Below are 26,744 nucleotides of genomic sequence, written 5' to 3'. Positions count from 1 at the left end.
GTCAAGTAATAATCAGTTCTAAATATGTCATTTAGAACTACATATGTCATTTAGAACAGATTCTTACTTGACAATTACTGGGGGGGGGGGGGGGCAATCCTAACTACAGGCAATACTACAATTATAATTAAGAAATATTTACAACTACTACCTGGTCATGGCTAAAGGAATGAGATCAATCAACCCCTATCCGAGAATTCAATAAAGGCTTTAGTTTGAAAATCCATATTGATTCCCAAATTTGACAAGATGGCTTAAAAAGATTACAGGTATCATTGCAAGAATAATATATAAGATAAAAATAAACCAAATAATCCGAATTATAACACCTCATCTAAAAGTTCACACAAAATAATGCACTATTTTCACTAATTAGAATTCATAGTGTCATTTGCTACTGTTAATGTTCATTGTGGACATTACTAACAATAGAATTTATTTTGGGAGTTTTTTTTTTAGGTTTTTTTATTTACTTAGACAAGACAGTAGGCATTTATATCTGGCTCAATTTTAAGGCACATATTTGTAAATATACGAACTTCATTGTGTTATATACAATACATAACTATTTTACTCAGACTACCAGGTTAATTGTTAATATAAGCAAGACGAGAACAGTAGTTTGAATAATCAATATATAATTTCTATCATCGGGCAAAATTAGGATTAATTCAAAGCAACCTATCTCTTAAAAAGTCATTCATATTTGAACAGTCACAAGTATTTCTCATCAAAGCAACACTGATATAAGTAGAAACAATTCAAAATATTTAAAATTTCTAAAATCATAAGCTTATAGTTTTGATTCATCTTTTTTCTTCATTTTTAAGCACTACCTACTTTTAGTATTCATTTGTAGCAGGGTGAGGGGTTGCTACTGGAGAGTCCCATTTGTGCAAGAAAAGTTATTTTTTTAGGAGGTAGGGGAAGATTTTTTTTTTTTTTTTTTTTTTTTTAATGGTGGTCGCCACTACTCTTCTCCCTCCCCCAAAAACAGGATATTTTTTTTGATTACTGAAAACTAGGCCGGTTAGCTCCCCCCCCCCCCAAAAAAAATGGAGTTAAGTCCCTTTATTACAACTTTACCCAACATAGTTTTGTGATAAAGAGATGTAACTTGTATCCTACAATACTTTTATGCAATTTCAGAACACTGTATTTCTATTTGATTTTCATTATTTAAAAATCATTTTAATGGTATCTTTATTAATACTTAAAAAAATAATTTAATAGTATTCATTTCGATTTTATTTTTAATATTTTGATAAATTTTTATTGGACATAAATACAATTTTCAAGGCTTTTTCAAGACATTTTCCATATTTTCAAGGATTTTTTCCAGGTAATAATAGAAATAAGGTATTTTCAAGGCAAAAATCAAAGTTCAATAACTTTTCACGTCTGTGTGAACCCTGTATATCATATGGAACCTAATCTTTTGAGAAATTTGGCTTAAATTTCAAAGGAAACAAAACGTGTATGCAGGGTTTTTTTTTTTTTTTACTATTGATCTTTTATAGAGAAAATTATCTTGATTTTCATATGTAAAATCCAAAGACTTAAGATCTTGTGCACTCAGATGTGTGATGGAAAAAAGAATTATGGTCCAAACTTGCCAATGATTATGAAAACACACAAAGCAAATTAGTTTTCGTCATCATATTCAGTTTAACATCTGTTTTACATGTTGGTATGTGATGAATAATTTTTAGAAATTGACTTCCAAACGAAACTATCTCTGGCCATGGCTTTAATGATCCTTCTTTCTCTCAAGTCCATTCTTATATTTTCGAGGTTTTTCTTGGCTATCCCCCGTGAACTGACTGTGCTAACTCTTCTCCATCTACTAACCTAAGAACTCATTATTTTCATGTAGCCATATTCTTTTTCTGATCTAAACCTATCTTCATGATTCACATTACACATCCATTCTATCATTCTCGCCATGCAAAGCAGGTCTTCAATCCTCACTGGTCAAGTTTCACTTCCATGAAGAAAAAAAAAAAAAAAAAAAATTGCTGATGAGTAAATCTGAATATCTCTATATTGTTCTCTTATGCTACATATCTAAATGTATTGGATAGGATTGTTTTTAAATGCTAATCAGCAAAGCAATGAAAGCATATTTTCGTATAATAAAGCAGCATTGAGAGTTCATAAATTAAATGAATTTGTAGCAGCAAAGCAAAAAAAAATTTCAATATACCTATATATATATATATATATGAGAGAGAGAGAGAAACGTTTAATTACATTATCTTGTTTTATAATTTTTTTTATCACTACTTAAAAAAAGTTTTTCTTTGATAATAAATGAAAGAAAAAGAAAAACATGGCTGACAGTTTTTAATTTTAGTGTCCATTTCAATGAAACATGCGAAAAAAAATTGTATCAGAATGACTTCCCACCCCTCTCAGTAAGTCCTCATCCTCAGATTCACCTTTTCATATTACAGACTGTCAACTCAGTTCATACTACACAGATCAGATTATATATATATATATATATATAAACACTTTTCCAAAGTTGTTTCCATATTAAAAATACAAATAGTCACAATCTTTTTTATAACATTACAAAATACATAAAACGTCCCTAGAATTATTTGTTTTCAACTCAATCATTAAATATTACACATCCACTATCACTTGTAATAAAATGCAGATTTGTTTAGTTTAAGCATAAATACTGACTTCTTAACATTTTAATCATGAAATGTATTATAATTAAATTTGTCATGAGTGTGTGTGTGTGTGTGTGTGTGTGTGTGTGTGTGTGTGTGTGTGTGTGTGTGTGTGTGTGTGTGTGTGAATATACAAAATTATGAACACATGATAAATTTACAGAGTAACAAAAACAAAAAAAAAAATAAAGCTAAAGTTATTTTCAGTAAGCATTTATGGTGTTTGTCTTTCGCTCTCCACAATGTAGAAATATTAGTAAAACAAACCAACAGTCAATAATACAAACAGAAAAACTTAATATTCAATAGAGGAGAAAACAAAAGACAAAAATTTGGGTATTAAAAAAAAAAAAAAAATTTAAACATGCTTTAACAAAAACTTTTTAAAATTTGTTTAATAAGTTATACTCATTTCTGACAATGAATTTATGGGTTGGATATGAGGAGCACACATCAACATAACAATGGTTAAGCGAATAAAAATAGATGATTGTTTTTTTTGTTTTGTTTTTTCATTAATCATAGCAAAACCTAAATATACATTTAAACAAAAATAACCTTATCTCCCACCTGCTATAAAAGCAGCAAATATGTGTCAGCCACAGAAAGAGTTAATGAGATTATGATAACTTGGCTACATTAACACAGAATGAGAAGAGAAATCTTTCTTGCGATTATTTTCATTTTTAGCTCATGCAGATATGAAAGAGAAAAAGGAGAGAAAAAAGATAGAAAGTACAGAAAAAAGTTTCCATACAGAAAATTATTCTTAATATTATTGTTATAAAACAGAGCTCATAAAAAGACAGCTGGGAGCAGACATAGCCATATCTTCAGTATTTTGTGAATATGTACAGAAGTTAACTACACAGCCAAGGGTTTCCAGTTCACTAGACTTTTACGTTTTTATAATTCACATTTTATATTGAAATTGTTCTTTGTTTTCTCCTCATTATTAAAAAAAAAAAAAAAAAATATTTAAAAAACACCAGGAAAACCCTTGCTATGAAGTTAAGAAAGTGTTAAAAATTGGTTTTATTCTTTCATGACTCAGTGCTATTGGCATAAAAAACCCTGCATACCCATTTTCCCCGTCTTCGCCGGAAGTACTGTGCCTAAATGAAAAAGAAAGAAAAAAAAAGATGGTACTTTTAAGTATCAGGTGTGACGTTCATTCAGAAGAAATGTGATTCTTCTACTGCCATATCATATTTTCTCTCTCTTGACCAGAGTAGAAGTAAGACGTATTATTTGGAACTGTGTGACAGAAAAGCAGATTTGGATGAGTGCTACTTAGATGACAGCAAAGTAGGAATAGCTATTTAAATATTCATGTCAAAATATATTGGAACACTTAAAAAGTCAACGCTAATCATAAACAATAATGTCACCAAGGAAGAACCAAAATCTTATTTTCTGATTATTCAGACTACTATACACATTTTGGTTATGTTTCAGCAGATGTGTAACCTTTGATCTTAAAATAAAATATCTATAGTAATAAGTATTAATACTGTACATTTTAAAATTTATTGGATATATGTGGAAGAGGAAGCAAGAGTTAGTTTGTCAGCTGCTGATGTGGGGGTCCAAAAATAAGGAAAGGGGGGAAAAAAGTAGGCCTGCAATTATATATGTAAGCCAGTTAAGAAATGACAATGGTTTCTGGACGGAAGAACACAAAACATGAAAGATTATAATAAGTATAATAAATGATGCGCAAACAAGCTCAAAATAATTAAAAATAGATCTAAACAAGATAATGTTTACTAATTTATTACTAGAATTGTCCAGATAGCCCATGGTTTAATGGTTAATTGTATTGATTAACAATTGGTTTTTATATGGAATAATGCTTAAGAGCAATCTAAACGTATACATCTAATTGGTTGTGGCTGCTGAAATGAGTACAATATACCCTTGTGGGATCAGTTTGAAATTCAGTATATGTTCTAGGATTCAGCATAAATATGCTCAAATGACTAGAAGGTTCCCAAATTTGAAAAGATGCACCTGAAGACAGAGGCTATATCACCAAAAACATTGAATATCAACAACCAAGATGAGAACAGTGGTCCAAATAATACAAATTAGCAATCCTCAAAAGTTCCGAAACACAAAATGTGGGGGCTTGATTTAAATTAACTTTTATACATTATTTTAATAGGTTTTGAAATAGAGAAAATACTATTGGCATGAAAATTCTGGATATATTTGTGGAGTGAGTCAGCCATGTGTTAAACGATATAAGCTTCATAACAAAGATATATAGATGGGGGGGGGGGTACTTTATACTTGCATTTATGTTTTGGTATTCAAATCAAATACGTATCAGTAAGCTTTTCAATATGCACATTAAAAGTCTATGTAACGACTACATAATTTAACTATTTTTAAGGTTATAATAATAAGTTATCAGTATACATTTTGTGTTCTAACAATAGTTTCAACTATGTTCATACAGATAAATATTAAGTTACAATCTATTAATGTTACATAAATTCAGCTTTTCACAAGTCTTCACGCTCTTGCTAGATTTTAAAATTTCACTCCAAATAATATTGTATCTGACATATTTGCTTTTGACCAACCATTTTGCTTTCCTTCCAGCATGCCTTCTTTTCTATTTTAATTTTTTTTTTCTTTTTAAATTTATTTATTTAGCAATAGCAAAAATATCTCTGGCTTCAGTTTGTGTGAGAGAAAAAAAAGATTCCAGTGAGGAAGATTGTTACTATGGCGACAATCTTAAATGATGTTAAGGAAAATAAATCATGTTTTAAACTGCAAAGAGTTATCTACCTTCCATCCCTTTTATTATCTTTATTAATAACATTTTGTGATCACTTAGCATGTTCCTGTGTACGTGTTGACGCAGTCGTGCGGTAGACAAAACCAGATACACTTAGAAACAGCATTCTCCGCCATCATAAGAAAAAGCGTCGGTTTAAGCAAAAAAAAAGGGGGGGAGGCTGAAATATATGGACGCAATTTGCAAATCAGCGACCTGTATTGGTTTGATTTATGGGCATGCCCCCACTTGATGAAAACCATGTGCAACTTGGGGGGGGGGGCTCACTTCTTGAATTGTTTTCAGCTATGGCAGACGCTAATATGCACTAGCTGGATGACATGGCAGAAACGAACACAGAATGGCCATATATGTAATCATGAAGTCGGACCCCTAACTGGATGACAAGGACATCAGTTGGGAGTACTGAGACCATGGAAGGAGGAGGAAGATATATGAAAATATCTTCAAACAAAAGTAGAGAAATGAATTCATCATACCCAATAAGGATCAAACATTTATTGTAATCAGACTCTTATTATGTTTTGTGCCAGTAACCATGTTGGACAAACTCTACCCAGAGGAGATCCTGGCTTGAGGTAGTTGCCTGCCTAGTCTCACTGATGAGCTGTGATACAGCGAAACAGAACTGTATGTGGATGACTATATATCTTCTACGTGGATTACCCAATCAATGGACAGGTTGGCATTTTGTACTCCTTACTATATATGTCTCTTTAAAAAAAAAAAAAAAAAAGCCTATATTATATTTGATTCTTGTTAATCAGATTTAAGTGACTTTGAAATGAATGTATTCATGCCATATACTTGATCCCCATTTGTTGTATTACTCATTGCAACTATACTTGACTCAAAAAATCCCTCAGACTGAAAAGTCATCGATTGTATGTTTCCTTCTTGTAGCTTTAAGCCCCGATGGGCCTTCCGATGAGCCTCAGCCTAAGGGTCCTTGTAAATTTAAACCCCGATAGACCTTCCTGATACTGAGAATTTTGAAAGCCACTCTATCATTTTTTTTTTTCTTTTATTTCTTTCTATCAATATATCGATATATTTAGTTGCAGTATCGTTGAGTTGTTCACTGTTCTAAAGAAAAAAAAAACTGGAACAAAAAAAAATAAATAAAACCCGAGTCTCTGGATTTTTTGTCCTATTTTTCTAGCTTTGTTGAATTTTTATGCTTTCTACTAACCTGCCAAACAACTGCCACTCTTGCCTCATCTTTAAGCATATGCACGGAAGATCTAACGAGGATATAAGTACTTTAACCTATACCCTATTCTGTATCATATGAGGATCTCTGCACCCGTGGGTCTGACATTTGATGGGATATAGTTGGGTGGCACATTTCTCATGGTGGACTCTCCTGCCCTTGATCAAGCCAGAGCAGAGTGAAACTAACTCTAAGGCAGAGTGCTGGGACTGAAGTGAATTGAAATGTTCAAAACCGGATCAGGGATGTAATAGTGTGCAAATTGTTTATTAACATCACTAATTATCAGTTGAATAGCTAAATTTCAGAATGGACAACAGTCCCACTAGATAAATAAAAAAGGTGAAAAGAGGGAAAAAGAATGGGTGGATGACATAGAAGCAAAAATACTGTAAACTAAAGTAATTAGTTATTTAACTAGTTTGCAAGCTTTAAAATAGAATTAAGAAAATATGCCATTTGATCTTTGCCTTAAGATAATTTAGAAAAACTATGTGATGAATTGTTATAAAAAAATATTCTTAAGAACTAGTTATAAAATAATTTATTAAGTGAATATCATCAAATAATTATATTCCTTTCAAATCCTCTATATGGGAAGATAAAAGATATTGGTATTATTGAATAGGAAATAAATTTGGAATTGTAATTTTAATGAATCTGATATGAACAAAAAAGGCATTCATAAACCCAATAGATTTAGAGTAAGCAACATTTGGTGTGCTACACAGAAATGATGCAAATGAGATAAAGTTCTTATAATCTCAATGAACTCATGCAAAAACAAAAGCTATAAAAAACAAAAACCTTTTTAAAAGAAATTAACTGTATTATATAACTGTAGAATATTTTGCATTGCAAAGTGAATAAGACATATGTAAAATGTATCTAGTAACAGAGATTCAACTAGTGTTGTGTTTTATATGGATATATATGAGTAACTTTATATTTGGTGTAAACATTAAAGGCAGAGAGAGAAAATATAGAAATTAACACATTTTGATGATTTGGTTGAAAGTAAAATTACAAATTGATTTTCAATAACATAAAATACTTATTTAGATTATTCTGATAACTGTTTTCATTTCAGATGTTATCTTCAAAAGGCTTCGGTCTATGCAACCCCTGACTTTCTCCAAGTCAATCTGGTCAAACTTCAGAATCTAGACAAAATTTCAAATGTAACCTCTTATTTAATCCACAGGAGTAGAATCCAGAGTTAGATGCCCTTTAATGTTAGAAATTACATTGGTTGAAATGCTGATAACATTCAAGATGAAAACAGTAGTCCAAATAATTGCAATATCAATCCGCATCTAAAAATTCCAAAACATTTATACTAAAGAAATAAACTTCATAATCATGAAGTGTAGTTATATTTAAACATGATTATTCAATTGAAAAAGAGCAATTTAGAAACATTATTAATTATACCTACTAATAAACATAAAATTTGATCAACTATAAGTCAAATAACATTTTTGTAGTTTCTAAGTCACCTAATAATGAAAAACACCAAATCATCTCGACAACACATACACACATCACCCCACTTCTTTCAACAAAACTTTTATAAATAATATTCAACATTTTAAAGTATCTTTTTTTTTATAATATAAAAAACAAAAACACAAGTTGTGGATGATTTATAAATATTCAAATGCACTTAAAATATTTTGAACGAGACTGGCCTACAAAAATAAATGTAGGGACATTAAAAACATGAAATAAAATGTCACCGCAATACAATAAAATGAAGTTAACAAGCAGTAAAAGATAAAGTCCAAAAGGAAATAGTGTTAACTACTTCTATATCTAAAATGGGTTTGGAATTTAGTAAGCCATTATAACTTGTATTTGATTATAATGAAGAGTTAGTGTCAGTAACCCAACTTTTTTTTTTTTTTTTTTTTTTTTAAATACTGAAGCATTTAAAGGCATTGTTCTATCTATATAATAGACTAAGACATTTCATGTTCATACACACTTTATAACTTTACACCCAGGGTAAAAGATGAGATCAACTGATTGCCAAAAATCAAATACAAAAAGTGACTTCAAAACTAGCTTAGCGTTTGTCAAAAACGAATTATTCTAAAATCGAATAAACCATCATACATAGAATTCTTTTGTCCTCTCAACTCAAACAGTTTTACAATATACTTTTTGCATTCTTTTCATTTTAATACATCCAATTACAATTTAAAATAATCAAATTATTTTAAAATGATTTAAATTGTTACAACCTATACACAAATTCAAAGGTGAAAACTCATTTCATGCACTTAAAAATATATATTTAACTGACAAGTCATCATAGAATTTCCACTGGTTTTTGCTAGTTTTAATGAATATTATTAATACAAAACAAGCAAAACAGGATAATTATATGAAGTCAGAAAACATTTAATATTTGTGTGCATTACTGTTAATTATAAAAACATTAAAATGAGAGTTAAGGAGATATGTTTGAAGGCATAATGAGAGTGTTTAACATGAAGGACACAATGAAACAAGTGGCGCGTGCATGGTCCCCCTTTTGTGCTGCATGTGAGATGAAGCCACAAAAAAATAGTGAAGAAATGATGAATGTGAGAAGTGTGAAGGGCTAACGATGCCTTCACATTTTCGCCAAGTTTCAGAAAAATCTAATGGATGGAGCAAAAGTTATGGGGTAAAAAGTGTCATTTTGCAATTTGTGGAGCATTTGTGACCCCTTTTGAGCTCCCGGGAATGCTGAATCCCAGTGAAAACAGGCAAACGATGCAGTTTCACGCCTTAAGACATGTATATTTGAATTCAACACCATGGAAAACTACTATATAGGTATATATATCAAGTTCTTGAGCAATATGAAAAAAGAGCTCCAAAAAGGCATGTTTTTTTTTAGCCACAAAAGTTCCAGAGGGATGCAAACCAGAATTTTGCGAGGTCACCCATACTGAATTTATATTAAGAACAATGGCCTCCACATTTTGGCCAAGTTTCAGGAAAATCTAATGGATGGATGAAACGCTATAGGGCAAAAAGTGTCATTTTGGGGTATTTTTTACCTCTTTTGAGCCCCCTGGGGACACAGAATCCCAGTGTAAATTGACAATGGTGTAGTTTCAAGCCTTAACACATGTATATTTGGCTTGACCACTATGAAAAAACACTATATAGTCAGACATATCAAGTTTTTGTTTAGAAATATGAAAAAAAGAGCCACAAAAAATGCATTTTTAGCACTGAAAGTCCCTGGGGACCTGAACCAGAATGTTGCCAGGGTCACCCATACTGGATTTATATTAAGAACAAAGGGCTCCACATTTTGGCCAAGTTTCAAAAAAATTTAATGGATGGCTCAAAAATTATGGAGCAAAGTGTGTAATTTTTGGTCATTTTGGGGCTTTTTTTCTTTTTTTTTTTATTAACCTCTTTTGGGCCCCTGGGAGCGCAACGGGAAATTTTGTAAAAAAAAAATTTTTTACTGTGCACATCTATTTAATGAAATACAATTTGTGGCAAAATTTCAGGAAAATCTAATGGACGGTTATCTGGCATTAGTCCGGATTAACGGATGCACAGATGCCACTAAAAACATATCTCCCACTCCGATAAATCAGGGCGACCAAAATATGAGAATAATATCAAAAGTATATTTATTATGTTTATTATTGAACACTATGAGGTTTATTAATGTAATTTAAATATTATATTATCAAGTAAGCTGATCTCTTCAAATCAATTTTCAAATTAAAATAGGATAATTGTCAAATCAAAATTATTGCCCTGTTTCAATCATGACTACAGGAAATAGATGTTGCCAACAAATGTTTAAATGCAAAATAAATCTTTTAAAATATCACTCTAAAGCAGTTCTAGCTTTTAAAATGTTCCATAAAACTGCTTCTTATAAAGTGCATTTCATTAAAAAAAAAAATTTTAACATACAAAGTTATTTTGTGAGATTTTAAAATTTTTACCTGGATAGCATTTAAATTGACATGGCAATTTTTATTTGTTACTGCTGTACCATGTTATTAACATAACATACTTTGCTACAGTTTATATTTTTTTAAATTATGTGGTCCTGCCAAAACAACTGGTAAATAATCAAATTTAACAATGGGGAATAATTATTATTATTTTTGTTTTTTTAAATTTTATATGAAGAATTTTTTTTTCCCCCCCCCTTGTACAAGTTTAAAAAATGTGCAAATAAAATTTAAAACTAAATGACTTCATTTTCATCCTGTGCCATGTTCGATGGATACAGCTAGTTAAAATATTTTTCAAGCCTAGACAAATTGTCAGAAACAGAAAAATAAGAATTTACCCATCAAAAGTAGATAACTTGATTGACACCATCGCCAAATATATGAAAAGGACTTTGAAATAGCATAATATTTTACTTTTGGTCGTCAAACATAAAAATATTGTTTCAAATCAGAGATAGGAAGCAATTTTTGCAAATCTCAAAATTTATTTTCTTTAAACTGACCCCGTCAACTTAAGAGAAAAATGACTTCCAATTTGTTCAAATATAATTATTTCTAGATCTGATAAAATAATTTGAGTGTCAGCTGAAGATTTAGCTTTTTATTATGAGCATTTTTGTTAACTGAATTTATAACTAGCTTTTTATTTCATTTTTCTTTTTAAACAAACAAAAAAAATGAAGACATTAATCAATGTTTTAGTATTAAAAAGAACAAAGAAATTTAAATCTTTAATAACTTGATGCTTTAACTGTAATTACACATCAGCCATTAAGTTTTCCATCCCTTTTTTAATTGGTAAATCATAAGTACTCAGCTGTCAAAATGGCAAACTAAAATTAACGTAGGGGTGAGGGGGATCACAAGTTAACTACAGTTTATGTTTTGGAGAAAATGAAAATTATTTGTTTTAACCATTAAAAAATAAAAACATTTGAATATTAAAAAATCATCCACAATTATTGCAAAGCAAAAATCAAAATACAGAGTTTTCAATCTTGTTTATCGTTTTTATTGTTGAATTATACGATGGGGTGTGTGTATGCATGTGTGTGCGGCACTTGTGTTTGTAACAAATTGATGCTTGTAAGACAATTCTATTTTTAAAGAATTTAGATTTTGATATTTGAACTGCTAAAAGTTTCATAAAATATGATTCTCAAATTAAAATAAAACAATTACAGTAATTACTAATGTATCAAACATTGAGATGCTAAACATTATTTTCAACATAAAAGACAAACTTTTTATCAGATTTGAGTAAGCAGGTGAACTAAACTTTGATAAAAATTTCAGAAATAAAGAGCGTGAAAAAAAAAAAATTAACAAATAACTTACTAAATGCAAGAAAAGTTACTTTTCTACCTACCAACATAATTGTTTTTGTGTTTGAAAGTCTTTTAAAAAAGTTCTTAATTCAATATAAGGTTTCATTCAAATCGTTTTTCATTAGTGTGATAATCTCAAAATGATGAACAGCCGTTTTTAGCAGACATGACTGAAGTTTGGCTTTTTTAAAAATCATTTTTTGGGTGGAAAAACAAAAATATATGTATCTAAGAACCATTCCTAACACAATAAAATTTATTTTTCTATATAATTGAAAAGAGAAAATGAAACAGATAAAGTAATCAGTTATTTACAGAAAGTAGAGTCAGCATTTTGAAATCTAACAAAAGACGATTTGAATGAAATCTTAAATTGAAGACTTTAAAACAAAAATTTATGCATGTAGCTAAAAAGTCAGTCATTTGTTGAATATTTGCTTTGTTGTTGCCCCTTTTTTTCATTCATTTTTAATTGTTAACTATAATGCACCATTACAAATTTTTAATGGTTTTTAACTAATTACACGTAGAAATGATTAAGTATTATACAATGGAAATCAATACTGTTTTAATCAGAAGTGATTGGCATACACTTTGAGAATTGCACCTAATGTAATTCAGAAACCAGTAATAAGTATTAGGCATTTCTAATAAATAAGAGAAATTATTTTTTCTCAGCATATGTAAAAGTCAGACAAATCCTAAATAGTTATACAGAATTATGAAGAGAATTCAACTGAAAATATCCATTATTACAGCAAGGATGAAACCAAATGAAAAACTCGTGTTATCAATTCAATTTTTAAAAGGCATTATCAAACAAAATCAAAAATAGTGAATTTATAAAATAAGTACTTTAGTTGTCTCCCCTTGAATTCATATTGCCTTTTCTTTTTAAAGGAAAACTTATTCCATAAATTACTTGCTAAGGAAAATATTCAGAATTAAACATGAACTAAAGAAACGTGTTACTAAAAATAATTTTGGAGATGGTGTAAAAGTTCAGTAATCTGAAGACATAAAACAAAGATATTGAAGCAGTAATAAGAATGCAAAGAAAAAGCAGATTGCTCTTTGACACAAAATGAGCCTTTTGCATGCAGCATAATCTCATCAATAAATAAAATTTGATAACAAATGCTCAGTAGACTACTCTAAACAACTTCCTCGGTTAAAAGTGAATCACATACCAGAAAACCCAGTGTTAAAAATCTCAAATTTATCTTAATTCAAGAAAAGATTCATTTCAGAAATGTATGGTTATTAATCATTAATTATTCAAGATTTCTCTTATTTTTATGCCATTACTCTCAAGCAGCATATTTTTACTTAAATTCATGTTTATAAAAATAAATAAAAATTTACTTGGTTATAGCAAGTTAATTGGTATATGTAATACTGATTTTTTTTTTTTTTAAATAAAAAGTGTGTCCGACAAGAGGTACATATTTACATCTGTCAAGAGTTTAGACACACGGTCAGGTGTAGTTTTCAGAAGACAGCACACTAGAAGCACACTTTGGTCTACAAAATGCTAAAGCAGTTTTATCAGCGTTCCCCCATAGAGGAGCCTCAGGTGATTACCAATAACCCATTTCTCAGCGACATGGTAAAGGCCAAGAGGATAAACCTTTTATAAATAAACAGAATCATACATCTGCCTGACAACAGCAACAAAGCCAATGTTGGACTGATTTGAGAGAAGTTAGATTGCTTTAGTAGAAACATGTTTAAAACTTAACTGACTTGAAACATTCTCTAAAATTTCAGGATTTAATATTGATTTTCCAATTTGACCAGGTTTTAATAAAGTTTCATGTTTAGCATTTAACTTGCCACAACTTATTCAATGTTATTTCTATTTTACTAAAACATGATTTTAAGTAAAAAAAAAAAAATAAATAAAATGGGAGTAATACTAAAAGCTATTTCACTGAATAATAAATGATCATACATTAAGAAATTACTAGAAAAGGACCCTGAGAATATACAATGAACACGATACACACGTTTTTGCTTTTATTATGAAAGAAAAGAAAAAGAAACATTTTTTAAAGATGTCTATTTCAACTTGTATAATTTAGATTATTTGTACTACTGAGAGACACAAGTATTATTTTTACAATGTTTCAGTCAACATAACCCTCCTCCCAACCTTCTTTAGGTGTATCTTATTAAACTCTAGATTCTTTGTTGCACTCTGAAATTTGCATGAAATTTCAAACAGCTCACATTAGAAATTCATGCAAATTCTTGTGTTTAACAGACAAGCTACACCTGAAGAAGGTGGGAGGTTACATCAGCTGAAATATTGTGAGAATAACACTCAAGATGAGAACAGTAGTTCAAATAATTCAAATTATCAAACCTCATCTCAAAAATTCAGACACCTAATACCTATTCAATCAATGCATTTAGCAATGAAAATGTTATTTTAAGATTAAACATGACTGATGACTGAAGCCTCTTGCAGGAAGATAACATCTAAAAAGATTCATAAGAACCCGGAATGCTGCATTAACAGAGAAAAGAGAGGAAGGTCAAGAGAACAAAAAAAAAAAAAAAAAATGCTAATATTTATCGTTTCAGTGAGAGAATAATGATAGGAGTGAAGAAGGTATTTTCATAAGTTTTTTTTTTTTTTTTTTTTTAAATGTTGGAATGAAATAGGTTATGTTTGAGTTTGGATGAGTGCAACAGTCACACTTCCAATGCTTTTAGATACTCACGCATAGTGATGTGCGATTGGGGTACCAGGTGCAGATATGTAAGGTCCTGTGTTAGATTGAACGCTGCTTTCTGATGGACTGTTGGATAATGAATCATTAGCAGTACTGTGTCTTCTTACTATCTTCCCTTCTGCATCAGCCATATAGGTCTGGGGGGGAAAAAAAAAAATGGAACAGTTTTCAATAAAACAGAAAATTTCATGATGCAACTTTATAATCTATATATCTATAAAAGTGAAATTGTCCATGTGAATGTGTGTACATTTCCCTACCAAACCGCTCTGTCAACTTTCAGTCTACAGACTCGAGATCCGACATAAGGGGTATTGAGATTTGGGGAAAATCTTTTTAATCGGTTTTCAGACAGAAATTTGGCGGTCAAGGGGTCAAAGTTCAATGATTTGACTCTACCAAACTCCTCCATAAATTTTGGGTCTAAACACTTGAAATTTTATGTAGGTTACTTGGACATGGATCAAACTTTTTAATTTGATTTGAGTCCAAAACAAATGTTATGGGGTCAAAATTCAGGTCAAAGTTTAAAAAATTTGATGTCTGCAGTCTACCAAATTACTCAGCCAATTTTTGCTCTAAACATTTGAAATTTTACATGAAGTGTATTCAGACATAAGGCAAGCTTTTTAATCGGTTTTTGGCTGAAAATTGGGTTGCCAAGGGGTCAAAGTTTAAAAGATTTGACCTTTGCAGTCTCTAGCAAACTATTCAGTCAATTTTGGGTCGAAACATTTGAAATTTTACATAAAGAGTATTCAAGACATGCAGCAAGCTTTTTAATCAGTTTTTGGGGCGAAAATTTTGCTACCAATAGGTCAAAATTGAAATGGTTGACTTTTGCAGACTCTACCAAACTCCTTCATCAATTTTGGGTCTAAACACTTGAAATTTTAGATGTAGGTTACCTGGATACAAGTCCAACTCTTTAATATATCTATACATATGCACATAAAGTTATGGACAGTACATAGAGCCTGAGCAAAGCCAGGCTGAACTGCTAGTATAAACTAAAATAAAAAATTAACTCTGTGAAGAGAATAGTTTTGCACTATTTATTTTGTTTTCTTATGAAAATTAAAATTCACATATGATGCTCAATCATCCTTATTCTAATTTTGATCAAAATCCATAATTTTTATTCTAGAAAATATCTCAAATTTAAAGCTTAAGCTTTTAAGAAATTGAAATTCAGAGAAGCTTGTTTAATTGTTTAAAGACTGGACAAATTTTATGTAAATCTGAAATATTTGAATTTTCAAATTAAGATTGTGTCTATATGCTATCTAAATCTTTAAAACACTACAAAGAAACTAAAATTTGGGGAATATTTATTAAACGATGCCCAAGACATATTGTTAAAATTTCACAAAAATATGGCGTATCTGAACTTTCTAGGATTCGTACAGATTTTGAAAGACTTTCCAAAGCCTTCTCCAGACAAAATTCAAGTTTTCAAAAACAAAATTTGGGGGTTGTTTAACAATCCATAGTAATTCGAAAAAGTGGTAAAATAATCAAATACACAATAAAAACTTACCAATAAAAGTTACTTTGCAATCTTCCACTTCCACCCCCCACCCTCTCCAATTTAAATTATAAATGAAAGTCAAAATAGAGGGAGATTTTGGAGATGATTATCACTAACACGCTAATTTTTTTATTATTATTATTATTATTAATAATACATCACTATTTATCATAAGCCCAAGGCCACTTGGACATAAGGATTAATAAGTGTTAGGTGAACAGTAATACAAACAACTTAAAGATATGAGATGACTGAAACTGAGCAGGATTCGATTATTTAAGAGGATGGCTCAACAAAAACTTTGACATTGGGTTTGAAGGCAGTCATGTTGTAGTGCACCGAAAAGTATCCTCATGATATAATCTCACAGAAAGATAATTTTTTGGAAAGAAACTGCTCACGGAAGTTCTGTTTAGCTCCAGGTACACTGAGGATAAAGAAAGGAAAATTATTTCCAGTGATTGTAGCTAAATAAGTTCTTGCTATGAATGTTTCAGGAGGTGGGTGCTTGAGATTGAAGCTCAAACTTGCATCTACCACAAAAAAATAAATAAATAAATAATAATAGGAAAGAGTGTTTTTAGTGGCATCCCCAGATGTTGCAACAGTATTCCATCTTAGGACATATCTGGTTCTTATACAGATAGAGGATTGCATCGAGAATTAAATACTTTCTGGAATAGCAGAATGATCCAATCATCTTGGTAACAAATCTAATGTAAATCTTCCACTTCAGGTCTGGAGTCAAAGTTACTAATTGCATTTAAAAGCTTCATCCACCCCCCCACCCCCCGAAATCTATTTCTTGCTTCCTAACACATACAAATTTAGAAATAAGGTGTGTGTGTGTGTTTGTTTCCTGTAGGTGTATCCAGTGCAGGACACTCTGAAGGAGATAAAAATTAAAATTGCCCCCAATCAAGAAAGATTTCTTACTTTAACAGTTAAGATACCACATCACTGAATAAAATTTATATTTAAAAGCAAAAAAAAAAAAAAATTGAAAATAATAATATAAAAAAAAAAAAGTAATCACTAACCAGCAACTATAATTTAGCTCTAAATATTCTTTTGCATTATATATCTTTAATATAAATTCATCATAATTTATAAAAAGAAAAGTTTTCATTTGAAAATTTGGAAATTAACATGGGATTCGAAAAACTTTTGCTAATTTAGTTTTTTTTTGTTTTTTTTAATGAAATCATTTTAATTACTGTTAGTATTGACAAAGCTATTGCATAAAACAATGAAATTACAAATTAACGACACCAAACATTAATTTATTATAAAATCTAAGAAATAGTTATGCAAATTATGCACACAAATAACAGTCTTTCAAAATATGTTGTATTGTCGATTTAAGTAATTGTGTGCAGTTTTGACAGCTATATAGTTGTGATAAATAAAAAACAATTTTCAAATTTATTTACACTTAAAAAAATTTTTTAATTAAAAATTTAGGAGACAGTTGGTAGGATTGTCAATTGATATTGCTAATTATTCTTTTTGTCAGCAACTATTAGACACTTTAATATATTAATTATTGTCTTGATTTTCAGAAGTGTGCTTTAACAAAAGCGCAAATTCATTACTGATACAATGAATATACTAACTTTCTTAACAGTTTAAATATTAATAATCAAGTATACAAATCCTTAGTCTTGTAGCTAGGAACAGTGTAATACTTGATCTGATTATTCTAGACAGAAGCAATTTTCATCTTTTGTTCCAGAGTGGATTTTTCACACATTATAAACTGACTGGATAGGAAAATAAATAGTAATAATAAATAATATTGTAAATCCAATGTTTCAAATTTCATTATATAAAAATAAAAATAAAAAAAATAAAAAAAAATAAAATAAAATAAAATAAAAAAAATAAAAAATGAATTAAAAAATTTTGGAAATAGTTTGTACTAAAACTTACCTCGAATTTAATCAGCTCCTGATTCAATCTGTCAAGTTTTTGTGCATTCTCTTCAAGTTTCTTATCCAGGCTACTAGCATCGCCAAGTGCTGGATTTTGTATATACACATCTTTCATTTTCAACATACCTTCTCTACAAAATAAAAGGAAATAACAGTATTGGAATGTTTCATGGAACTACTGAAAGAATGATTTTAATATTACTTTCCTTTGAGAACCTTAACATTTATAAAAATCACATTTTTACCATTTCACATAATTCAAGATTAACTTTAATTCCATACTTCTTAGCTATTAACAATTCAATTGTTAAAATTGGCAAAATACTGCTTAATATTCACAATATTTTACCATAACTTAAAGGGTTAGAGATATATATTATTCAATACTACCAACAGTATAATCCATGAGGGGGTGTGCGCGGGGGAGGGGGTAGTAGCTCGTCAGCAAAATACAAAATCTGATGGATGGCAGATAAACTTCCTTGTAAGGGCAATGGACATCTAGCACACAATGTATCAATGCACTTGAATATGCATGATAAGTGGTTCTATGATAAATTTCTAACAACTTCCTGCAACTGTGAAAGATTACTGATTATTTTGTTTCACCTTGTCACTGAATTTTGTTCGTTTGTGGTCAAGAAACACTACAGGGGTATGAGCATCCTCAGCAGTAGTTGAAATGATCACTTTGTACAGATATGCACGTTAATGGGATCAGTAAATTAAAACAGAAAACATCTACAACTACATCCGGTATTCGTGTCACCAACTATTCTGCTTGCAATAGACAATGTGGATTATAGATTGGAATTTAGTCATTATGAAGACACATTGGTAGCTGAAGCAGAAAGGTCCCTGTCCAAAATCATGGACAACCAAGAATAAAATATAGTGTGCATGTATATACCGGTTCATTTTGCATAATGGTTAAAATGTTTGCTAATGGGCGGGGGAGATTGGAGTTCAATCCTCAGAAGTCATAGTGGTATTTTCTGCCTACTTGATAAATACTCAGCATTATAAAAGGTGAGAATCTAAAGTGGAATAAATCTAGGGGGAAAACGGTGCCCTCCCTTACATCTGTGTAGTAGCTAATGAAAAAGGAGCCTTTTAGTTGCTCTTCACTGAGGCCAAGCTATTTTCTTTAATACCACTTTACCATATTTTATTTAAGTGGGGAAAATGGAGATAGGGGATACAGAATAATTGAATTTTTGTTGTTCTGAAATTTCCGTTATCAAACTAATTTCAAAGGAATTCAACCATAATTAAAGTACAAAGAATCATAATGATGCAGCCAGTAGAGTAAAATTCACAAACAATAAGACAACCTCCTAACAATACCTTTCTGCTGTTTCTTTGCTAATTTCTTTATTGATAAGGTCAATCTTTTGTTGAAGTTTCTTTCTCCTTTGATTTGGTGGTAGATCACTAAAATCCTCTTTCTGATCATCAACCTGAAATAAAAACAATTGCAATATTAAAAAAAAAGGAAGCTCTACAATATTATTAAGAAAAAATAACTATACTTCATTTAATTTTTTTTTAAATACTAATACAGGGAAAGGCAACTAGCAAGCATCAAAAAGAGGGCTACATTTTTGATAATTTCTAAATACATAATCAGGATAGACATCTCAAGTCATGCTTATTTTATATTCCATTATAGAGATAATAGGTATAAAAATACAAATTTATGGAAAACGTTCATCTGGAAAATTTAATTTATACTTATTAAACAAATATTTTTAATATTTTACTTTTGAGTTTACAGTAGGAATGTGAAAACAACACTGTCAATTCTTCCGGGACTAAATATTTTAGAGATTTTTTAAAAAAATTTATTCTAAAAAGCTAGTATTATGAAATAGATAACTTAGTACTATTAATTATAACAATAATTGAACTTTTAGAAATATGTAATACATTTCTTAAAAATAAGGACATCGGTTTTGATCTATACTATTTGTCTATTCTGTTCTCTGTCAGTAAAGAGAAAGATCTTTGAGTGATGAAATAAAAAAAAAAATTCCCAATCCAGATAGAGTGTCCCTTTTAGAGCTGGACACACACACTTAAAAAAAAAAAACTTGGCATTCATGAGAAGATAAGTAAATAGAGGCACTATTACACTAGATCCCAAAAAGTATACTTTACTTCAAATATACATTTAACATGTTTCTTATTTTCTGATCATTTAAGGCTTACAAATATATATTTGCTGAATTAGTGTCTTGAAAGGATTAGAATCTGTAATCAAGAACAATAATCATGTCTTTATTTTTTAATACACTTAGTGATGAAGTAGAAGAGAATGCTAACAAATTATTTAGTCAATAAGACTATTCTAATAGACTTATGGAATCAATCCAATGGCAAGTTACATTTTAATTTTTTTTTTTTTTACAGCAAGATAAATGTGATAGATTACATGGATAAACAATTAGCAAAAGTTTTGTTTACATATTTAATTTTATTTTTTAATAAGAATGGTTATGATAAGATGCATATTGGCCAGGTGTTATGTGCTATCCACTTTCAAACAAAATTTGAGAACTTTCAAGAATGAGGCAAAATTAAATTTTCTAAAGAATCAGTCGGATACATCAAATTTATGGACACAAAATATGGCTCGACTTAAGCAACTTGATTGATCATACATCAAGATGTTACATGTCATCTACAACATATTGTGGCTAGACCATGTAACAAAAATGATGTATGGTTGCCTACCATGCATATCTGCAATTGTTCAACAATAACTTTTGGCACTGACTGGAGATGTTTCTTGATACAATGAACCTGTTGAAAAAGTGTTTTTGTAGTGCCCAGAGGTCAAGCAACAGGTTAGAAGGCTTCATATTAATAAATAAAAATTTTTCTGAAGGACATTGACTTCTCTGAATTAGAGTTTCTGGATGCAATGAGTGAGTAATATAGCACACAAATTTTGTGAAGGTTTTATCATGGAAGATTTCACTAATAAGATCTTATTTTTATATATAAAAAAAACAAACTAGGTTGTCAAACTATTTGATATTATTAATGATCTAACAATTATAAATTATTACAATCATTAAACTGCTGATGAAACAAATAATAGTCGAGTATTGCCAATACGTGATTAGATATTCTTTAGAGAAACTAAAATCAATGCAACTAAAAGGGCTCCACAACTCCTGGATCTGTGGTAAATAAATCAACTAGTAATGCACCACAACATAAAACATGCAGTGTTTATGATTAGAAAATCAAGAATTGTGGGGTTTTTTTTTTTTTTTTTTTGGTTCGTTTTTATTACTGTGAAAACAATTTAACATGGTTCAGTTATGTTCCAAGTGTTTTTAGATGAAGAGTGATAAGTTATATTATTTGAATCATTTGGATTGCTGTTCTCATCTCGTGTTATGTAGCCTGACTTTCTTCAGGTACATCTTGTGTAACTATGGAATTTACACCGAATTTTTGACTGAACTCGAATTTAATCCACAGAGGTAAATAGTTTTTGTTCCATTAGGTGTAACCTAACAGAATTCTTAATATCGCATGTCAGGATGCTTGAACCTCCAAACGACTTTGATTTTTACTGAACACATTTATCCTTTGTTGCCAATATCTATAAACGGTTCAGTTGAAAGTTCTATATAGATGCCAGAGTTTGACAAGATGCACATAAAGATGGTGAGAGATTGGTTCAAATATTATGAGAATAACATCCAAGTCTGAATACTCCAAATACATGGTTCCGTTAGTTTATAATTCAGGTAGATTAAATAAAAAAATCAAATCAAAATTCTATCCGAGTAATAAAAAGTTTTTTTTTTTTTTTGGTTTTTCTCAAAATTTGTACTGTGATTAATAATTTTAATCTAAAAGAGATTAAAATTATTTTAAAGAAAAAGTCAAACCCTGATTATATTTCATTAAAATTATCTCAAAGAAATCATGATTGTATAAACATTTAAAGACATTTTTTGCAATCATTACTATTATACTAACAAATTATTATTATTTTTTTTTTTTTTAAATGCAGTTGGGAATTGTCACCTATCTACATTATATAAATGCCTTTAAAGTTTGCATAAATACTGATTCTGAGCAAAGTAAGCATCTTTGTTTAGTCAACAGTGTAGACAAAGATGACTATTTTGCTTAGAATTGCTATTCACGCAAACTTTAAAGGCTTATAACTTCTATTATAAACAGGGTTTTTTGGGGGTTTTTTTAATGCAAATAGGTTACAAATGAGTAAAGCAAAATAATTTTTTACTAAATTTCCCAATAATTGATGTCAGTAATAGTAATTATTACCTTATTTTTACACAATAAGGATGAAATACAAACTACATGCAACAAAAACATTCTTACATAAATTCTAATAATATAACTTTAAAGTTTGTCTGTATAAACATTAGTGAACAGTTGTATGCAGAACAAACAGTTTAAATAAAAGTTGAAATCCATATGGAAAGTGGCATCAACTTTCCAAACAATATCAGACAACTGCAAACAGAGCATCATGGGAAATTATGAAAGGTAGGCAAACTAAAACTTTGTTCTGTTAAAAGTAACATTTCATGCTAGTTACATCATATGATTATTTTTGCTTTACAAAATGTGCATCTTTCAAAAAAAAAAAAAAAAAGTAATAAGTGGAGATTTGAAGACAAAACTATACTATTAGTTCTATTCATGTACCATCTTTCATTGCAGGGGATAGTACCTACTATGGTCATGATACAACCCTTTGAAAGCAGAGGTTACATCAACAAAAAGTTGTCACAATCAGCTGCTCATTAGCAAACTAAACACTTAAAGTGTGTGTGTATGTGTGTGTGAGAATATATATAATACACACACAGGTTATGTTAAATAAAATTCTTTCTGACTTCCACTATTTGTTTAAAGGAGGTCTTATTCAATGTATACAAAGGAAAAGTCCCTTCTGATTAATAATTACGATTTAATTTTTAAACATTGCATAAAATGTCTTTACTTTGAAATGCTTCTTTTTCAGAATGGTTTTAGTTTTTTAAAAATGTTATCAAAATATATTTGTTAGTCTTTAGTTAAAAAAAAAAGAAAGAATTTCAGAATGGTTTTATAATACAAAAATATTTTAAAAATTTACATTAAAAATAGTCTTCACTTTTGAATGTTTTTAATGTCTTGTACTAAAAACATTTTTTTTAGTCTTTACATTGAAATTTTTAAAAGTGTTTAAAGTATCAATCAGAAGAAACTTTTCCTTGGTGTATACTGGCAATGTTTGCCTAGACTTCCACTAGACAGAAAGGTCAAAAAGTTTATTTAACATATATATATATATATATATATATATATATACACACACACACACACACAAGCAAACATGTACCTGGAATAAATAAGCTTTTTACAATGTAAAAATTAAATTTATAATATAAATGATTCGAAAATCTGAGAGAAAATACAAACTGATTATTCACGATTTGTTTTGATAACTTAATCAACAGAATCCTTAAACTAACATTTTAATCTGATTAAAAAAACACAACCACAGTACATACTTTTATGGCCGATTTTTTTTTTTTTTTTTTTTTTTAATCCTGGTTTTAATAAATTAACATAAAAATAGTTGGTCATTTACTCCGAATAAAGTAGCAACATTTTGATGGCGTGAATATTTTATTAATGCACAAAAACAAAATTAGAGAATAAGTTTAGTTTGTAAAAAAAGGGATTTGCTGAAAGAATTTTAAAATTTCACTTCAACTATGGAGGGAAAAAAACATGCAAAATTAAAAATTCCTCAACATAATTATCGATAATTTGTAAACAATGGCTGCTTAAAATATGTTTGAGAAGTAATCTATTCTGATCATCAATGATAGTTATGCTGAATGACTTTCAAGTGTCAAGAAGTATTTAGAAGGAAAAAAAAAACAACATCAAAGACATGAGCAGTGAATAATATATGTATAAAATATTGGTGATCTTCTGTATATAATAAATGATAGACTGAAAATTAAAAGGAAGAGGTGCAAGAACATCAAAATGGTTTCACACAATCATTTTATTTATTTTTATTAATTTACTCAGTTTAACTTTTATGGCACATTTTCATTTATGCTTTTGTTATAAAAAATATTTTGTAAAGAAAATGAGTTTTGCTTTCAACTGTATATTTAATAAAAATTTCGCACAGATACTTTTATTCCTTAAAATATATCTAAATATATTTTTAATTTGGGTATATTTTTTTTGTTTGGTTATACATTAAAATCTCATTATGTAAACAAAATTTGCTTTAGCAAAATATGTTCTGTTATAAATTTTATACACACTTGTCTAACCCCTGAACAAGGGAAACATGATAAATGAATGATTATATATGAGAGAGAGTTAAGATACAAGTTTTAAAAAATATTTAATTTGACAATTTCTAAATGATTTAGCACTAATAGAAAGGGTGAACGCAGTATATCTCAATCACATGATCAAAATTAATCAAAATAGTGAAGAAAATTTTTGTAATGAGAACACACAGTACTAAAAATAATTAAGAGTTAGTAATTTATCTTTTCAATGTTAGTTCTCGGTTCTCTATTTAAGAAAACCTCTGTAACAAATTTTATTTATGTATAAAAAATGGGAATTTCCAGTTATAGGGTGATCACAAACATAATTCCAAACAAAATTTATAGGTGTAAATGTTTCTATTTTATTTTTGTGTCTTTATACTATGTGTAGTAAATTTTGAAAACATTCTAATTATTTGCTGTTAAAAGAAAATTACTGACATCAAAACGAAATCAAAGAATCAAGACAAAACACAAGCTCTTGAATAATTCTCATTTTAAAGCAAAAAAAAAAAAATTTTTTAAATCTTAAAACCACAGAAACAGGTAGTATGAAGATATTTTTAACAGAAATAAATAAATAAAATAAAACCAGAATAACATGTTAATGACACATTTTAATATTTTATTTCGAAGGGAGGGGGGTAATTAAAAAAAAAATTTATTTAAAATACATCAGGCCATAATTATGCAGGGATTAAGTAAAAAAACATGTCTATAATAAAGTAGGTTTTCAATGTACCAGCAAATAAATCTGAATATTTAATGGAGCAAAATGGTATGTATGAACCTATTATGTGCAGAATAAAAACATATTTGAGATGTGAGTATTTACAGCAATAACTGTGAAAACAATACAAAAATCTTAAAACTATCAGTACATGCAATTGGGGTGTAAAAGATAACAAAACTACTTAAAGCACACAAAATACATACCAGCATTCCTATGATCTTGTCCAAAGAAAAAAAAAAGACAAATATATGTATGTACATATAGACGCGTGTTTACAAGAGAGGGAAAAAAAAACATGGCATAATACAACATGGATGGACAAAATTTACAAATATACAACAGAGATGTTGTCTGCTAACATAACATTACTACAAAAACATTTTTAAAATCAAATTTAGAAATAAAGAAAAGTAAAATAAAACAAATAAAAACAGAAAAAAGGGATATGAAATACACTCAATTCTTGGAAAAGAAAAAATTTGGATTTTTTTTCCAGCTTGAATTGTGAGATTGCATCTAACTTTATTTTTAATTTTTAAGATAAAATGATACAAATAAATACATTTAAAAAACACTAAATTCTCTTCCAGTTTTACTCATAAGCATATAATTATTACTTGATAGAACAAATATATCAAAAGAACACAACAGTTAAATATTTAAAGATTGCTAATAGAGTAACTTTGCTCAATATAAGCTCCCTAAACAGGGAGAAGGATTTACAATTAAATTTTATTTGCATAAATAGTAAAAGTAAACATTTCTCCTAAAAAAAAAACTTTCAATGAATTTCCACTAAATCAAAATTAAGAGAAAAATATGGGATGCGTATGTGGGCAGAGAAAGGGGAAGTCATTATTTGATGACACAAAAGTCATCTAACTTCTCTACCCCCTTCATAAATATCTTGAAATCTGACTTCATTGTAAAATTAACATTTTTTTTTTTTTAATTTTTTATTTATTCATTTTTTTTTTTTTTTTTTTTGTGAAAAAGTATAAACTTATTTCTGTCAAAAAACAGAACTCAAATCTAAAGATTTAAGTGGAAATCTGCTTTTTCTAGATTAAGGAGTGATGGTAATTCTGCTAGAACGTAGAGGATTCACATTCCTAATTGTACTAGTAGGTATAAAACCAGAAGAATGGATATCAAGGATAATCAATATAGGAAAACCAATGTGACAAACATTATACAAAATGTTCCGCCTTTATACAGCTTTTTAAAAATGAATAAAGACTTGACCATTGTTACTATCTGGATTTGTGGAAATATAACGGTTAATTTAATAAAAGAGGCTGCAATTTTATTGTTAAATTTACTTGTATTGATTTACTTGCTTACAGTATTAAACTTCAAAAATGATTTATTGTATGATAGTAAAAAAAAAAAAAAATACTGATCAATCAACACTCATTTGGAATTATGAATGCAATATTCA

The 26,744-nt window shown here is 29.1% G+C and overlaps 1 protein-coding gene across 8 annotated transcripts in view; it reads right to left on the bottom strand.

Annotated features, from left to right (window-relative positions):
* LOC145286143 (formin-binding protein 1-like) overlaps window positions 1-26,744 on the bottom strand; it is a 262,792-nt gene that overhangs the window by 12,451 nt on the left and 223,597 nt on the right. For 2 of the 8 annotated variants that reach the window (XM_080134867.1, XM_080134865.1), the window contains 4 exons: window positions 19,574-19,686; window positions 18,225-18,357; window positions 14,750-14,898; window positions 3,767-3,799 (listed from right to left, as the gene is read on the bottom strand). In XM_080134867.1, the coding sequence (XP_079990993.1) occupies window positions 3,767-3,799; window positions 14,750-14,898; window positions 18,225-18,357; window positions 19,574-19,686 (428 nt within the window). Of the gene's footprint in view, window positions 1-3,766; window positions 3,800-14,749; window positions 14,899-18,224; window positions 18,358-19,573; window positions 19,687-25,506; window positions 25,522-26,744 lie in introns of all 8 variants that reach the window. The other 6 variants (XM_080134871.1, XM_080134869.1, XM_080134866.1 and 3 more) reach the window with 5 other exon arrangements.

This window comes from Euprymna scolopes, chromosome 10 (genome assembly GCF_053919585.1).
Source record: "Euprymna scolopes isolate OS-2025 chromosome 10, ASM5391958v1, whole genome shotgun sequence".
Lineage (NCBI taxonomy): Eukaryota > Metazoa > Mollusca > Cephalopoda > Sepiida > Sepiolidae > Euprymna > Euprymna scolopes.
The sequence above is the reverse complement of the archived record's forward strand: the minus strand, read 5'-3'. Positions and strand labels throughout refer to the sequence as shown.